The sequence below is a fragment of the Humulus lupulus genome, chromosome 4 (assembly GCF_963169125.1).
Source record: "Humulus lupulus chromosome 4, drHumLupu1.1, whole genome shotgun sequence".
In the NCBI taxonomy this organism is placed as follows: Eukaryota; Viridiplantae; Streptophyta; class Magnoliopsida; order Rosales; family Cannabaceae; genus Humulus; species Humulus lupulus.
In genome coordinates this window covers 30,695,046-30,712,999 of record NC_084796.1, presented here as the reverse complement: position 1 = coordinate 30,712,999, position 17,954 = coordinate 30,695,046, and the positions used below count along the sequence as shown (strand labels likewise).

The 17,954-nt window shown below is 42.9% G+C and overlaps 2 protein-coding genes across 3 annotated transcripts; one reads left to right on the top strand and one right to left on the bottom strand.

The window, feature by feature from the left end:
• The first annotated feature begins 350 nt into the window (after window positions 1–350).
• On the top strand, window positions 351–1,156 carry LOC133828904 (uncharacterized). Its single transcript, XM_062258956.1, has 3 exons — window positions 351–626; window positions 740–787; window positions 884–1,156. The coding sequence occupies exons 1-3, from the start codon at window positions 459–461 to the stop codon at window positions 980–982; spliced, it is 315 nt and encodes a 104-aa protein (XP_062114940.1). The 5' UTR covers window positions 351–458; the 3' UTR covers window positions 983–1,156.
• A 562-nt stretch (window positions 1,157–1,718) lies between these two features.
• Window positions 1,719–5,394, bottom strand: LOC133830282 (uncharacterized). Of its 2 annotated transcripts, XM_062260221.1 has the most exons (6): window positions 5,016–5,394; window positions 3,979–4,045; window positions 3,259–3,657; window positions 2,705–3,048; window positions 2,491–2,565; window positions 1,719–1,839 (listed from the first exon to the last, which is right to left on the bottom strand). In XM_062260221.1, exons 1-6 carry the CDS (start codon window positions 5,097–5,099, stop codon window positions 1,801–1,803), a joined length of 1,008 nt encoding a protein of 335 aa, XP_062116205.1. In that variant the 5' UTR covers window positions 5,100–5,394; the 3' UTR covers window positions 1,719–1,800. The 2 variants fall into 2 exon arrangements, with proteins under 2 accessions (XP_062116205.1, XP_062116204.1); XM_062260220.1 differs by lacking the exon at window positions 1,719–1,839 and having other exon boundaries at window positions 1,958–2,565; window positions 5,016–5,390.
• Window positions 5,395–17,954: the final 12,560 nt, after the last annotated feature.

The window sequence follows — 17,954 nt, the reverse complement described above, 5'->3', positions numbered from 1 at the left end:
GGTGGTTGTGAATGCATCGATTCGTAAAATACATATGAAACTTGATGAAGATGTTAGAGACGAATGGAATATGGAGGACAGAATGAATGCATACACGTAAGTATATATATATATGTAAATATAATATTCCCTTTTGATTTTCAAAGTTTAAACATATATTAATAATAGATTGCGTTAATTATATTTTAACATATTACCCATTTCCATGTTATACAGAGCTGTTTACAACGTTTTCTGTACGAAAGACATACATAGTTTTTGGCATTATGTAATTCGTGAGTTTTATGATAAATATGAGAGCATTTTGACACAAAGGATTTCAAACTATGTAAGCTCCGTGACTTATTTCATAGGTTTTTTTTTACCTAGAATAAAAATGAAACCATATAGATTCTTTATTAAAAACATGATATTATTAAGTTTGTGTGTTGGTGTAGGTGATTCATTCATTGGAAGATATGTACGGCGAAGAGTTCATGATTGAAATTATGATACAATGGACAGAGCTAGAACAATACAAAAGATATCTTCAGATAATATTTGCTCGTGTGGAGAAAGTTGCAGCGCATTTACATCTAGAAAATCATTCATTGATTGATATTTGTAAAACCCAATTCTGTGACAGGGTATATATATATATATATATATGTTCCAATTATCTTAAAAGAAAAAGAAAAAGAAAAATTATTTGATTTTTTATTTTTTAAGTGTTCATGTTTTTTTTTCTTTTACTTTTCAGGTCTGGGATAGGTTCCACACTGAAATCGACTTTTCGGTAACTAAGATGGTAAAACAATCCTCGCCACCATTTCTTGTTTTTATTTAATTGTTTATATATTTTTAACAAGATAATAATTAATTATATGTGTTATATATAACACAGAAGGAGGCAGGGGTGTTTAGCAATGAAAATCCATTGAAGAATGACCTGATTCAATTCTTCACTGACATGGAGAAAGTACTTCCCAATGAACGATTTTAGACGACTTATGATATTGTCAAACAACAGTAGAATTTCGATCGTGCCCAAAATTATTGAAGATTTCGTTGGATTTTATATATGATTATGATAATTTTATAATGATGATGATTTTATAATGCTATAGCACGTGTCTTGTACGTGCACATAACAAGGCACCAAATGGAGGCATTATGTTCTATATTTTGCTTCACCGAAATATAACGTGCACTGCACGTATTTTATACCTAGTATATATATATATATATATGTATTTATATGAATTTATAGAGTATAGACTATAGAGGGTATTGACTTTGGCTTGTTTTGTCAATAATATTGTAGCTGGTAGCCTCCGTAGTCTATCAACCAATCATCAGCAAGATTCTAAACTTTCATTAAATTTGTGGGAGTATAGTACATGGACTCATATTCATTTGTAAATTGTATTATGTGAAATTTTCATTGAAAATTGTAAGTAGTATGAAAGGTTGTAATTAAGTTATTAAATATTTTTTTTAAGCAAAAAATAATATATAGTCTGAAACGTTGTATTTAAGCTACTCACTAATTTTTTTGTGATAAAAGTCATATTTTATACTAATTGAGTGAGGCCAAGTGTTTGTAGGTTATCATTGATTACTTACTAACTTTCCTCCTACTAAATTAGTGTAAAATATAACAAAATATAACTTCTATTGCCAAAAAAATTACTTATTAAGTACAATATTTTAAACTATTTATTAATTTTTACCGAAAAAAAAAAACTGCTGACTTTTGCCTCAAATATCCATTGTTTTATTAATCATACCTCTATTTGCACATCACCATCTCTCAGCAATCTAAATGGGCAATGATAATTTCCTCACAGAATGGGTCACCTGACATTTACGTGACCATTAGTTTAATTTCATCGTAAAAATAGGTAAATAAAATTACCAAACTACCCTTTCTCATAAACAAACTGTCCATATAGACCTAATGGCTAGGGAAATCTCATCACCAAAAGTGTTTGTACTACAGAAAAGATCAAACTTGAGCAGGAAATAATTTATTGAAATGCCCAATATAAAGTTTAAGCTCATCTTTCAGGATCATGAACAATCTGTGGCACAAATAATTTATGTACAATGGGTATTAACTTGCAAGAAAGCAGATGGAAAAAAGAATGTCACCAACTTTGATTTCTTTCCTGCATTTAGTATCTTTCTTGGTATACAAAATCCTGAGAAAACCTTTGTAACTAGCTGTGGACAAGTCAAAATGCTTCAGTACCCATTTGCCTTTTCAAAATAGCTAAACATGGCAAAAAAAAAACTACCAAGAGTTGGATTGGATTTGAAAGATCAAATGCAAGTTGTTTCACTGGTTATATAAGGAAATTTGATGCTTTATTGAGAAGAATAAGCAGGTGAAGGGAAAAATCTCATAAGGAAGCTTGATAGAGACCAAATGCATATAACCCCTAGACACTGGAGGACATTTAGAAGTGTTCCTAGGGAGTTGTTTATCGCCAAGTTATGAGAGGTCACCTCAGCTCCTCTTACGGTAAATGATAGAGCTGTTACCAGCTGTGCAGCCCTGTTCAGTTGGTGTAATCTATAAACCTGCCAAGCGTCAAAGAAATTGTTGATTTATAGGCATCAAAAGTACAATAATTCAAGTAGTCTATTTTGTATTTTTCGAATGGTAATCAACTGAGATAACTAATCAAGTTGAACGAAAATAAAATAAAAGTATCCTTACTTGAAAGACTATTGGGATAACAGACCATGATGGTGACTTCTTGTATCTTGCATACTGCTCAAATGCAAATTGGACTACTATACCAACCAGGTACGGTGCGAGAGTAGCAGATGCAGCAGGGCCAGTCCAGGGCCAAACCAATCCCATTGTCACCATGGGAATTATAAGACTAAGTACCAAAGCAGCAACAGATGAGATTCGTTGTCCAAAATGTGGGGCCAGGGTTCTCTTATTACTTGAAGTAGATTCTGGTATAGAAGGCCTTCTTAAATGGTCAATTAGAAGAAGAAACACAGCAACACCGCAATAGAAAAGAGCTTCCGTGAAGAACAATATGAGGAAATCTGATAATTGACAAGAAGTTGGCATAATTTTAGAACCGAGTGACAACATAACAAAGTCATATCCCACCCAAATAGATGCAGGCATCAACTAAGATAATATTGACTCGATTTTGTTTACAATTAAAGCGTCTTTACATGAAAAATAGGGAGAAACAAAAGGCATAAATGTAGCAAACCACAAAAACAGTGTACTAATGCAAGTAATCTCACCTGTCAACAAAGAGTCCTCAAATATTGCTGAGAGCATTCTACGCAAATACAGAGAGGGAAATACAAAAGAGGCTACAAGTACAGCCGGACCAATAAACCATAACAGGCTATTGTGGTTCTTCTCTGGGATAGACACGTGAATCTTATCCTCTATTTTGTATGAACGGTTATAAAAGGATATTAGACCTGGTTTTCCACCAGTACCATCAAATATGAAATTTGAATTGCTTGCAGTAGATACATCTTCAGCACTGGGGTAAAGGTTTTCTTGCTCTGATGCAACTAATTCTATCCCATCATGTTGCGGCTGCTCCTCAGAAACTGCAAAGAGAACACTGCACCACTTTGGGGACCTTCCTTTTGAGTTCAGTATTCCATGAATGAAATTGCAGGACTTGCCTGATTGGAATAACAAAAGAAGCAAAGAATACAAATTTAGAGAAATTGTTAGCAATATTGAATCTCGCAAGAAAGTAAATTAAGCAATTACAAAAAGTTTATTGGATGATGACTCAATATGCCCCTTGATTCGTATTATAATAAAGTCATTAATATTGATTCTCTTTAAGTAGAGTCCCAAGAGTCCTTATGCTCTCTTTAGCCATTGATAATTGTCAAACCTACCAAGTACCTTCTGCAAAATCAATTTGGCAACCTAAATTGCACTTCCAAATACAAATTCTGCATTTCCCAAATTTTGTAATCAATATTGGACGTTACCTCTTGGATATCTTAGCAGTTGAGCCTCATGTTGCTGATTGTTGTATAATCCTCGTGATAAGGTCAGCTGGAGATGAAATGGAGCAAAGTATTTTCATGAGCAGGGACCTATGATGTTCTTCAACCAAAATCCTCTTCAATGTTTATGGAAAATGGCAAGAAAATAACTAAAAATCCAAACTACAAAAAGCATACGACAACATTTAATTGAATATCCTACTGTGCTTCACTTAGCCACTAAAGTTCAGTGACATTACCAATAAAAATATATCTTTTTACTCCATGTTTTTTTTAAAAAAAAAAAGTAAAATGATTTGATAACACCTCAGCACAAATAGAAATAACCATCTCCAACAACCCTTATTAAATTCAGGCAAAGGCCTAGGTTGCAAACAAGATTCCCCATCATTTATCAATCCTTAAAATTCTTAAATAAAATCCAAAACTAATCTACTAACCCAATCCGAGGGGTATCCTCACGAAGTCAGTAAACAATTTAGTTCGCCTTTCCCTTGTCACACTTTGATAAATTTCCATCAGAATGAAAGTTAGCAAACTACCGTGTATCATTAATTCCAAGAAACCCATCAACAAACCAATTATAACCTAACCATCAGCAAGGCAAGCATTCAAATTTTCAAGTAATCTTGTCTAAGAAGCTGTTGGTACTCACCATCTGAGATATTCAACATTGTTTCTTATAAAAATAAAAAACTGAAATACTCAACAGAACTGATATATGAGCTATCTACACCAGAAAGAAAAGGCTTATATATCAGAAAATATTTACAGCTTAAACCTATGATATCAGACACAAGCACCAGCTATTGTGTTTAGGAAAAGGCAAAACATTTGAAACCCAGTAATGCCGTCAAAGTTTTCCCCTTTTTCTTCTTAGAAAGGGACACATTCAAAACCCAGTAAGCAATAAGTGAAAGACTAAGTTTTTTGGCCATTGAAGACCTTAAATTACACATTTTCACAAAATGAAATCCCAATTGCTTAAGTCGAGAAAAATAACTAAAGTTGAATCAAACCTGAAAAGGACTTCTGGTGCGTATTGGAGAGGAAAGAGCAGCAGACAAACAAGAAAAGGAGGAGCCAACGTTAGCAGCAGCCATTACTGAAACCAAAAACAACCTCGCACTACCACAGACTCCACAACCGCAGCTAAATGATCAATACAACTAAACCAAATTCGGAAGAGCGATAATTATGAATACCCGCATCATAAATTTACAGAATAAACATATTTAAAACGGGAATTTTATGAGAACTCCAAGATTTTAATGTGGATTTTTTTTGGTTCCAAGGTGGGGTAGCTACGGATGAACTTTTTGGACATGTAATTGTGAAGTAAATGTATGTTGTTTGTAACTATTCTATTTTTCCGTCGTTTAGCGGAGGATTGTTTTATTCTTATGCATCGGGCCATTTACAACCTACCCCTTCAAAATTTATAAAGATATTCCATCTATTTTTTTTTTTTAAATTACAAATTTATGGACACATATATATTTTTTTAATTTCTTTTCTCCTTTTTTCATTTTTTTTTTAAATAAAAACACATATAAATCATACATATTTTAATATCTAGGCAAAGAAAATATATGAAAATATTAAATAAAAGAATAAAAAAAATTACTATATTTTGCTTGAGATAAATATAAAGATGTGAGGAGAAAAATAAAATTTGACTTATTAAAAAAATATTAGAAATAATTTTATAAAGTAATTTAGTTCAAATTTTATTTTATAAATAAAGTGTTTACATATAATTTTAATTTTAAGGGGTAATTACTCTTCACTACCACTTGTTAGCACAATTATTGGCCTCCCTTGGCTTTATAAGCTAACTTTTTAAATTTGTATATTATGTATATTCTTAATTAGGTAGGGATGCTTTAATTTTTGGTGGGATGTGTTGAGTTGGGATTAATTTTATAAATAAATAAAAAAAATATGTCATATCTTTTGTACTACTATATATACATTATTTTGTAATATGTAATAGCATATTAAATGGAATTTAAATTAGTAATGCAATATTAAAATATAACACACATAAATATTTGGATAAGAAAAAAAATTATACATATTTTCAATATTATATTAAATGAACATTAGCGAAAAGATTCATATTTTCATCAACTTTTACAATTATGCATTGGAGCATAGTTGTAAAGTTTATACCAATTTTTTTAATTATTGACATTTTATATTAAATATAGCACAATATTTATATTTCTCGAATAGTCTTCAACAAAAATATATATCATCACTCTATGAGAAATGATATCTTATATCTTTGGGAAATTTTAAAAAATACATATATATATAAAACTTATAATTCACTTATACTGTAAATGAATAATTAACTCAAAACTACATAAATAAAAGTTTCTTATTCAAAATTACAATCTTTTCTTCTCACCCAGAGACAACCATTGCCAACGGCAATGTGAGCTTCAATCTTCAACCGAAAATTAATCCTTCCAAATCCAAATCATGAAAGCAACCAAAATCATTTTAAATTCCAAAAGACCAGCAAAATCTGAGATCGAAAACCAAATTGGAATCAACTATTTTCATGAACCAGCCATTCTGATCAACAACTACTTTCATGAACGAGCCATTCCGATTGGTGACCTTTGTAACCTAGCCCAGTCCACTCGATTTCGATACTCATCAGTAGCAATCTCAGCCACGACGTTGCCTTTTGTAGTTGAGTCTTTGTCGATAGTATCCCAGCCCGCTCCGCCTCTAGGGCTCCCTCTCCTTCTTGTTTTTGCTGCCACCAGCTACTAGGCATCCTACTACTACTACTACTCACTCATTGAGAATATCTTTGAAATTTTTTAATATCTGAGCTTGTAGTTTTTTTTTCAACTTTTGAATCTTTAGACTTGTTTCACTCTAAATATATATATATATGTTGATCCGGTTTTTCGCCAACAGTGAATTATGAAAACATATATGGGATAGATTAGTGCTTAATGATAAACTGTAATAAGAGAATGACACTTAAAAATACTAGAAACGAAATATCAAGAACACTCGTTCCTTTTTACGTGGTTCGGAGGTTAAAATCCCCCTAGTCCACGAGTCTGTATTATTACTGTATATCTCTCTATATTTTGACAAAGTATTTACATTATAGAAAAACCATCATCCCCAACCCCTATCCAAGGTCTTGGTATATATAGGAAAAATAATCCCTAGGTAGACGTTGGGATCATCACGTGAATACAAATCCCTCATGTGACTTGTCTTGCACTAATGATGAATATAACAATTTATATTAAGGTATGGTCTATGTTTACCGAGTTTTTCGGAAACGAATATAAACAGAATAATAAAAAGATAAGAACTGTAGAAATGCTGAAATGTAACTAAACAAGCAGTGTTTTTACGTGGTTCAGGCGTTAACAAGCCCTAGTCCACGAGTCGATGTTATTATACTTGGAAAAGGTTACAGTAAGATGGCTGGTGCACAAGAACTTCACACACTCACAGTGTTTCTCTCGGGTTCTCTTGAAGAAGATGAAGCTAGAGAGATTTTAGTAGAGTTTTTGCTATGTGATTTGTTGGTCGTCCCTCTTCTTGTAAAATGAAGGGGTCTTTATAGCTAGGGTTTCGGATTAGGGTTTTTCTCTACGTACATGAGTTTTAATTACACCAGCCATAAATAGGGGATACAATTACTGTAGTAGCATGGCTACAAGACTCTATGTGGGTATATTTACGTGAAAGTATGGGGAACACACAAAGTCAGCCGTCTTTTCCAAGTTGTCAGCGGAACAGTAGGCGAAAAGGTACCCTTAGGCGTGCTGGGATGTGTGCGGCTTTGACCTGACGGGCGTGTCAGGCGGGATCCTGTGTCAGACGGATATCATTCCAAATATGCCTTCTCCCGGACTCGACCGTTCGGTTTTGTTCTGTGCGAGGCACGGAACTGTTTCCGCGGAGACCACTCGAAGAGCCTCTCCTGGAAGGGGCCTCCCCGAGGGGTATCCTTCGGGAGTCCGGGAGAGTCGACGAGTTTCCGTGTTGTGCTTGCTTGGAAGAGTAATCCGGATACTAAACAGGAGAGGCGAAGCCTTTCTGTCTATCCGCGAGCTCTGGTCACCTACCGTGAAAGACATCGATAATTCTGCTTCCCCGAGGACATCAATCTAAACGCTATCCAGAAATCTGGATAACATTTACCCCCCAAGGTCACGGAGCTTTGAGAGATCTGGGAGCTTGTACAGTCCTCCGGGCATTTCGGTCTCTTAGATTAGGCGAGGGGCCGCCTTCTGTGTTCCCGGAAGAGTTCCTTTTTCCCGCCTGAGTGTTAGTATGAAAAAGAAAGGGAATTTCTTCTGTTTGAACTCAAGTACTCAAGTGCGGCGAGGACCACGTGTCATTCTAGGAATGGTTCTGCGACCAAGATGTGTGCGTGAGGCGACTGGTTGAGTATGCGTGCGTCAGTCATCTGAGTAATGATTTGATGGTTTTTAATGGTACTCCAGGCTCGAGGTGGTGTAATGATGGGAAATAAATACTTTATTCCCATCCGAGGAGTCATAAATAGGATCGTCGCATCATCTCCAGCCGTTGGATCCGATGCACACGGAATGGGAAGATCGGGACCGTCCATTTGAGGAATTCGAAACGACTTCTTCCCTGCTATAAAAACGAGGGAAAGGACCTTTCTTCCTCTTTACGCTTTCAAATTCTCTATCTTTCGGATTTTCAGATTTCCAAACCTTCGAACTCTCAGGCTTCCCAGCTTCCGTTCCTCCGAACTTGCCACTTCTTTTGGTAAGGATCTGGAAACTTTTTCTTTTGATTTGGCAGTGGGTTTATTCGCCGAAGTTCCTGGTTTGAATCGTCGTTCGTTTTTGCAGCTTTTACTTCTCGCGATCGTGCTGGGCAGTGATCCAGTTACTCCTTCAACCTCCAACTACCCGAATATCAGTAAGTATTTCTACTTTGCTCTTTCCTCCCAGATCTTAGGTTGTTGGTAGTTGTTAGAGTAGAGGTTTCTGCCATTATCGCTTATGTGCATGCGTGAATAGGGCTTTGGTAGGCATGTGATTGATGTGAATCGATAAGTAGCCTTTTCTGCATGCTTTGGCGACTTGCGTTTGGAAAGTCGTCCCTTGTTTTGCTGTTTTAGGGCATAAGCATGAACGCCTTTAGGGTGTCTTTCTCTGGAAAAGCACTTCTTTTGGTGGGCTTAGGCTCGGAGTCTGAGTCTGGTTCCTTGCTGCCCTTCGGGTGGCATGGTGCCAATCCCTCGGTAAGCTCGGTGGGAGCCTCTCCAAGCAGTTTTCGGGGAGGGTCTCCCCGACGCCTTTGATACCACTAGGGTATGACAAGGGTGCTGACTGCTTAGAGTGTTTTCTTCTTTCTTTCTTTTGTCCAGTGACGAACATCTCAAAGGAACAACTCCTTGCTGTGGGGGAGGCTGATTCTGCCCAAGAGAAGGGCTCTCCTGTCGCTGGTGGAAAGGGGAAAGGAAAGGCGAAAGTGGTCGCGGCTAGCCCACCGACCTCCAATAGTTCTATCTGGGAGATGGACCAAAAGCCGAACCTTTTCAGGAATTATGGCATGCTGGAGCTGTATTCCTCAGAGGCAGGCCTGAAGAACATCCCAGGTCTGATGTGGCACCGTCTGTCGGTGCTGGGCGAGTCAGCTAGCCAGAGTCACGAGGGCTTTGGTGCTTGGAGCTGGGCACACATAGTGTGTGGGGCGCACTTGCCCCTAAGGAGTTACTTCGCCAATTTTTGTGTGAAGGCGGGGATTGCCCCCTTCCAGTTGATTCCTCCCAGCTACAAGCTCCTAGCGGGGTGGTTCATCTTTTGCAAGTCCCAGAGACTGGAAGCTCCTACCCCGGAGGAGGTGCTGTACTTTTACGGGTTGAAGTCTCAGCCTATGAGGGGTCATTCAGACAAGGTGGGGTTTTACAGGCTAGAAAGGCACCCGGACGTGATGTGCCCCACTTGTCATACCGCGAGGGTTCCGGACCTCCGGGAATACTGGTTCCTGACGACTGGCTTCCCGCTGAAGAGGGTGCCAGCCCTATCTTTGGACTTCAAAATCCCTGGTAAGTGCTCCTTCCTCTTCTTTTCAACTTTGTTTCTTTGCGTTTGATTTGCCTTTTGGGAGGATCTCTAACGCTTGTATTTGATTTTTGCAGAAGTCGTTCCGCGAACACCTCGCTGCGCGGAGATGATAAGGAGGTCCAAGTTCTACGAAGGGCTTTCTGAGGAAGAGTTGAAAGTGGAGGGACTTGTGACCTCCGAATCGTTGAGGGAGTATGGGTTACTTGCCTCCTTCCAAAACATCGAGCCAGTGAGTGGCAGGGGGCAAACTCAGGTGTCAGCTGACATCCGGGAGCAGATTGCCCTGGAGCTGTCTAAGGTGATCACCCAAGCAGCTCGAGACGAAAATACTTTATCTCCTAGTTGGGCGGAGAGGTTCCCCGACCCCCAGCCGGAGGAAGAGGAGATCGAGGCTCGCCACGCCGCGGCTTACCCTAACGAAGGGGCTCCGGGGGCTAGTACCTCCGGGAGAGGTAAGACTAGTTTTCGATTGATCCACACCCCCAGCCTGTCTGAGGTTTCCCGGACCTCTCAGATGGGGTTTGATCCCCGTTTCCTTAGGCTAGATCCGCGTAGGATACCCTTCGACAGGTATTGCGATAGGGTAGATGAGCTCCTCTGGTGTCTGAGTGACGGTAGTCTGCCAGAAGGTGTCATCATGGTTGACCCTTCTTCTCTCAGCATGTCATTCCCGGACTTCAAGGAGTACGGGAGCTTCCTGGAGCAGGAAGCGATGTTTTGTTTTGCTCGGGGAAGGCCATCCACGTTTCTCGTGCATGGTCGTCCCTTTCAAACTTTTCTTTTTCTTGTTTCTTGTTCCCTGCTGGCGGGCTTGCTTGCACTTTTATGTTGTTGATTGTCTTGTCTTCCGCTTATCTTCTTTCTCATTGCTTGTTGGTTCGTTAACCTTGCTTTGAATGTTTCTTGCAGAGTATCCAGAAGCCAAGATGCTGGGGAGGGTTACTTTGCTCATTAAGAAGGCTGCCACCAGCCAAGACCCGTCCACGGGGAAAGGACGGAAGACCAAGGCTGGTAGGGGAGGTAAAGCTGCCTCCCCCAAGAAGGCAAGTGGCGAGGCGCAAGCGTCTCCGAGGGTAGAGAAGTCTCCTGCTGACGGGCCTTCCGAGACTATGATGGTCTCGAGTAGCAGCAGCGACGGGGAAGGGCTTGTATTCCCCGTGAGGACAACTAGGGTGAGCAAGCGTCCCGGAGAAGATGCTGAGGGCGCTAAGCACAAACGCCTTAGACACTCTTCTCCCGGTCGAAGGCAACAACAACAGCAACGACAGCAACCACAACTACAACAACAGCAGCAACAAGAACAAGAGAGACAATCACCAACGCCGCAGCAGCAGCAGCAGCAACAACAACATCCAAACCAGCAGCAGCAACAAGGGCAATTACTTCTGCTGCCGCAGCAGCAAAAGCAACAGACCGGGGCCTTAATACCCCGTCTGCCTCCTCCTCCAGCCCAAAGGGGGTCCACCCTTCCGGGGTCTCCTTCTTCTCAGGCAACCAATCTTCCCCTGCCTGGCCTGAAGTTCCACTTTCCGCGGAAGCCAACCAGTTTCCCCGCTGCTCTCCTGGAGGGTGTAAGACGGGCCGATAGTTTTTTGAAGAGGCGGTTAGAGGCGGAGAAGGCTGTTACTCAGGGAAGGGCAGATAACTTGTCTGCCGTGAAGAGAGCTGAGCTGGCCGAGGGGGTGAGATCCCTTCACCCGGCCGGAGCGGTTTTGGATGGTCCAGCCTTGGAGAAGAGGCTGGTGCCTAGGCTCGGACGTGCATTGGCGCCGTTCGGAGCTGAGATGATGGAGGACATGGCCCTGAGCTTATGCGAGCTCAATTCTGAGAAATGGGCCATCAGTAGCAGTAAGGATCCGCTGTTACTGACACACGCTGTGAAGCAGCAACTATCCGGGGTAAGCCGTCAGTTGTTATTTTTTGGGATCATCTGTCTTTTTGTCCGGCTTTAGCTCATTCTGTTGTCTTTCCTTGCAGGCCTCTATGATCGCGGAACGCTCGTTCCGGGAGGTTGGTGCAGTTCTGGTTCAACTGGAGGAGAGCCAGCTGGCTCGCCAGGCCTTGGAGGCGGAGAAGCAGAAACTGACCCAACAGGCCTTGGAGGCCTCGGAGAAGATTGATCAGGCCCGGCGCACGACTGAGGAAGAGGCGGACAAGAAATATCTTGCCAAGTATCAAGAGTACCGGGCCAAGGCAGAGAATGAGTTTAGACAGCGGTCGGATGGGATGAAGGCCGAAAACTCTAAGCTCCGGGAAGAGCTGTCCCAAGCTAAGGTGGAGAGGGATACCCTGGAAGCTCGCTTACAATCAAAAAATGATCTCCTCCTTAAGCAGCAAGAGGAATATTCCACTCTTCAGAGTAAGCTGCACGGGGAGGAGCAACTCCATCAGAGGAGCAGGGATCTCGTGTCTATGCTGCAGTTGGGGCTCGCCGAGAAGGATAAAGAGATCGGGGCCTTACAATTCACTGCCAGGGGGCATGTGACCGAGAAGCAATCCGTGCTGAGCCAAAATAGGGAACAGCGCAAGGAGATTGATTCTCTTAAGGGGGAGCGTGATGCCTCCAAGGCCGAAATGGAGAAATTGAGGGCTCGACTAACTGTCGCGGAGGCACAGCTGGCAACCTCCGAGGAGGAGCGCTTGAAGGAGAAGGAGGATGCTGAGGTGATACTGAACAGGACGATTAATATATCGCATGTGGTCCTCATGCATCAACTCTGGAAAGTGAACCCGGAGGTATTAGGCTATCTGGGAGATGATGCCGAAGCCATGAGGGAGAAGCTACTCGTGTGGGATCAGGGCCCAGAGGCGTACGTCCAAACTTACAACATTGACGAACGTGCTGGAGCTCCTGAGGTGGGAGGTCCCGGAGAAGCGGGGACCTCTGAACCTTCTCATGACAAAGTTCCGCCTTCCAATGAGCCGACTCCACCAGCCTCAGTTGAAACCGATGCCCCCGAAGCTGCGGTCGTGGAAGCTGTAGTTACCCCCAATGCTTGAAGGGGTTTTATCTTTAATTATTTTTTATTTTGAGTTTTTCATTGCGGACATTTTTTCCATAATCATAGCATTCTCCTTTCTTTTCTGCCGAGTTCTTTATTTATCTTTGCGCTTAGGGTAGACATTTATACGGTAGAAACTGTTGTAGGGGCGTATTGGGTTTTGGTTCCAACGGCCAAAACCTATGCACTTCCCACTTGAAGCTTTAACGGATGATGTCTTTTCCCACGTAGTTTCTAGGTTACGAAGGTTTCCTGGTTCCAATGGCCAGGCTCCTTTCACCGTATTTTAGCTTTCCTGAGGCAAATAGCCAATCCCGGGACTTGTAGTTATACTGTTCGCTGGGATTGCCAAGGTGAGTCGTTCCATTGTTTGGAACGGGAGTTCTTTTGGTGAGCGTCGCTAGACTCAAGGTTAGATCTTTGCGAAGCAAAACTAACTGTTGTTGCGAACCTCATGGTGGCTGACTTCAGGGACCTGGCATGGAGCCCTGCGAGGCAAGGCTCATTGCTGTCGGGGAAATCGCCACGCCTACCAGGTGCGATCCTGGAGCAGGGGCTTTGCGAAGCAAGGCCGGCTGTGAGTGGGGGATCGAGCATGTCTGCTTTTGGAGCTGAAACTTGCAATGGTCGTGGAGCTTGCCATGCATTATTTTGTGAGATCCGGAGTTGGAGCCTGCGAAGCAAGGCTTACAACGGTCGCGGATCTTGCCATCTTTCGCCTCGCGGGACCCGGAGCTGGAGCTTGCGATGCAGAGCTTTACAGCGATCACGGGTCTTGCCATCTTTCGCCTTGCGGGACCCGGAGCTGGAGCTTGCGAAGCAAAGCTCTACAGCGCTCGCGGATCTTGCCATCTTTCGCCTTGCGGGACCCGGAGCTGGAGCTTGCGAAGCAAAGCTCTACAGCGCTCGCGGAGAATTCTGCAAAGGACTTGTCAGGGAGTTGGGGGTGTTTTGGCGTAGCTCTATGAACGTGCCTCAACCCCCAGTCCCGTCCATCGCTGGGCTACACAGGAGATAATTTTCATGATACATAATGGCAGGCATTTCCATGGCAATTTTCACATAAGCACATAATGCACATATGACACGTAATGCAAGCATGTTCATGGCAACAAATAAACCTAAGCTTAACAATTTAAACATTTCAAACAATTTTAAAAATTTCAAACACAATGCTAGCACATAAGTGGTGTTCTGTGTACGTTTTGTTCAAGGGGCGTACGGCTATGCCTTAGCCATGTATACCCCCCAAGTGAGCGTGGGGTCCGGACGTCTCCGGACCGCGTGGTCACTTGTTAAAACGCATCTTTGAACACAGGGATAAAAAGTGCAGTAAAAGCGGAGTGAATCTCTCCGTGTTTCATTAAATTAGCCTGCTAGGCGTGAGTTTTACAACAGGGAGGATTATTTCCACATTTTTCACTTTTGCTAATTTCACCAAGGACTTCCGACTGGATGGTCCGGGGCCTACTGGTAGTAGTGACGGAGGTGCTCCGCGTTCCAGGCGCGCGGGACTTTAGATCCGTCGAGTCTCTTTAAGTGATACGTCCCATGGCCCACTTTTTCTTGGACTTCGTAGGGGCCTTCCCAGTTGGGTCCGAGGACTCCTACTCCCGGATCCTGCGTAGCAGGAAATACTCTTCGTAGGACAAGATCCCCAACTTCGAATGTACGGCTCTGGACTCTCGTGTTAAAGTGTCGGGCTATCTTGCCTTGGTACATTTTTAGTTGGACCTGCGACTGCTCCCGGAGCTCTTCGATCATGTCCAAGGACTCCTGGAGAAGGGCATGGTTCCGGGTAGGATCGTAGGTATCTTGTCTGTGAGAGGGGATCATAGTTTCTACTGGGATGACGGCCTCGCAACCGAAGGTCATGGAATAAGGCGTGTGCCCCGTCGAAGTTCTCTCTGTTGTGCGATAGGCCCAAAGTACTCGCGGAAGTTCTTCCGGCCAGTGAGCCTTGCAGGCTTGGAGTTTTTTCTTCAACGTGGTCTTTAATATTTTGTTTACAGCTTCCACTTGCCCATTAGCCTGGGGTCTGGCGACTGCGGAAAAGCTTTTGATAATTCCATGCGAAGCACAGAAGTTCGTGAAGTGTTCACTGTCAAATTGCTTTCCGTTGTCGGACACAATTTTTCGTGGAAGCCCAAAACGACACACTATATTCCTGATAACAAAGTCCAGTGCTTTTTTAGATGTGACCGTGTTCATAGGTTCAGCTTCAGCCCATTTGGTGAAGTAGTCTACCGCGACTATGGCGTACGTCACTCCACCCTTTCCAGTTGGGAGGGAACCTACTTAGTCAATGCCCCAAACGGCGAACGGCCAGGGGCTGGTCATTAGGGTAATTTCTGTAGGCGGCGCTCGCGGAACCTTGGCGTACCTCTGGCACTGCTCACATTTCCTGACATAATCCACACAATCCTTCTTCATGGTGGGCCAGAAGTATCCTTGTCGAAGGATCTTTTTGGAGAGGCTCAGCCCGGAGGTATGATCGCCACAGAAGCCTCCGTGAATCTCATGGATGATGGTACTGACTTCGGTTCCGGCAACACATCTAAGGAAGGGTATGGACAACCCCCTGCGGTAAAGCTTCCCATCCATAACCACGTATCGGGGAGCTTGATATTGGAGCTTCCTTGCGTCAGCTTTATCAGTGGGGAGCTCTCCGGTGGTGAGAAATCTAAGGATGGGTCCTATCCAGGAGTGGGAATGGTCGATGATGGCGTTTATCCTTCGTGTCTCAGTACTGGGGGCTTCTAAGTGCCCGATGGGGACTAAGCCATACTGTACAATCTCCGGGTCCATTGCAAGCTTGGCCAGCGTGTCCGCGAGTGAGTTCTGGTCCCGGGGGACCTGGCGGACTTGGTAGCCTTTGAAATGCTGCAGTAGGTCGCGGGAGAGAGACACGTAGGCAGCCATCCTTTCGCCTTTCGTCTGGTATTCCCCGGATATTTGGTTTACCACAAGTAAGGAGTCGCTGTATACTTCGATTTTTTGGGCTCCGACTTCTCTGGCCAGTCGTAACCCAGCTAACATGGCTTCGTGTTCTGCCTCGTTGTTGGATGCTGGGAACGCGAAGCGGATGGCGCTCTGGAGCTGATGTCCTTGGGGAGAAATTAGGATGACCCCCGCTCCAGCTCCTTTTTCATTTGAGGCTCCGTCTACATAGACCTTCCAGGTGGGAAGTTTCGGGACAAGATCTTCCGGGAGGTCATTCATTCCTGAGCATTCCACAATAAAGTCCGCGAGAGCTTGACCTTTTATGGAAACACGTGGTTGGTAGTGGACGTCGAACTGGCTCAGTTCCATGAAAGCACCAAAATGTTTACCGAGTTTTTCGGAAACGAATATAAACAGAATAATAAAAAGATAAGAACTGTAGAAATGCTGAAATGTAACTAAACAAGCAGTGTTTTTACGTGGTTCAGGCGTTAACAAGCCCTAGTCCACGAGTCGATGTTATTATACTTGGAAAAGGTTACAGTAAGATGGTTGGTGCACAAGAACTTCACACACTCACAGTGTTTCTCTCGGGTTCTCTTGAAGAAGATGAAGCTAGAGAGATTTTAGTAGAGTTTTTGCTATGTGATTTGTTGGTCGTCCCTCTTCTTGTAAAATGAAGGGGTCTTTATAGCTAGGGTTTCGGATTAGGGTTTTTCTCTACGTACATGAGTTTTAATTACACCAGCCATAAATAGGGGATACAATTACTGTAGTAGCATGGCTACAAGACTCTATGTGGGTATATTTACGTGAAAGTATGGGGAACACACAAAGTCAGCCGTCTTTTCCAAGTTGTCAGCGGAACAGTAGGCGAAAAGGTACCCTTAGGCGTGCTGGGATGTGTGCGGCTTTGACCTGACGGGCGTGTCAGGCGGGATCCTGTGTCAGACGGATATCATTCCAAATATGCCTTCTCCCGGACTCGACCGTTCGGTTTTGTTCTGTGCGAGGCACGGAACTGTTTCCGCAGAGACCACTCGAAGAGCCTCTCCTGGAAGGGTCCCCGAGGGGTATCCTTCGGGAGTCCGGGAGAGTCGGCGAGTTTCCGTGTTGTGCTTGCTTGGAAGAGTAATCCGGATACTAAACAGGAGAGGCGAAGCCTTTCTGTCTATCCGCGAGCTCTGGTCACCTACCGTGAAAGACATCGATAATTCTGCTTCCCCGAGGACATCAATCTAAACGCTATCCGGAAATCTGGATAACAGTCTAATCATTAGGTAAAAGTGATCATGGGTCGTCTTGGCATAATCGGACATGTGATGTCTGATCATGCACTATTATATTACGTGTCCGGGAATTCAGGGATGAACAGACATGTGGTGTCTGATCACGCACATTTATATAACGTATCCAGGTTTATAAAGATCCAAGGACATGGCAGATCTTTAGCGTATCCGAGCTGAGCGTAGTATCAGCTCGTGCTTAGGATGCTTTGTTTCATAAGTGTTTCCAGATCATGCCTACTGCTTTGTATAATTCAGCTCGTGCTATTTACCTGGGGAATTGCGCTGCCCTCAGGAAATATGAACTTGTGGCTCATCCATTACAGTCCTTGCCTAGCCCACTGTATCCGAGCTATCAAAAAGGCATGTGCTGAATTTCAGGACGTACATTTGCCCCCCAAGTCCTTGCTCGTGTTCTATGACGTCATTTCTGACTTACACGGCAGGGCAGGGACTTTTACACTTCCGTCGCGATTATCTAGGCTTTGCCCATGACTTGAGTACTGGACACGTGGAACGCCGCGATTGGCGCCTGTTCGAGTTTCGAGGATTGCATTAATGGCCTGACCAAATTTTTGCTGCTGTTTCGTCTTTCGAAACATTATCCTCGGATCTTGCACTAGTTTGATCGG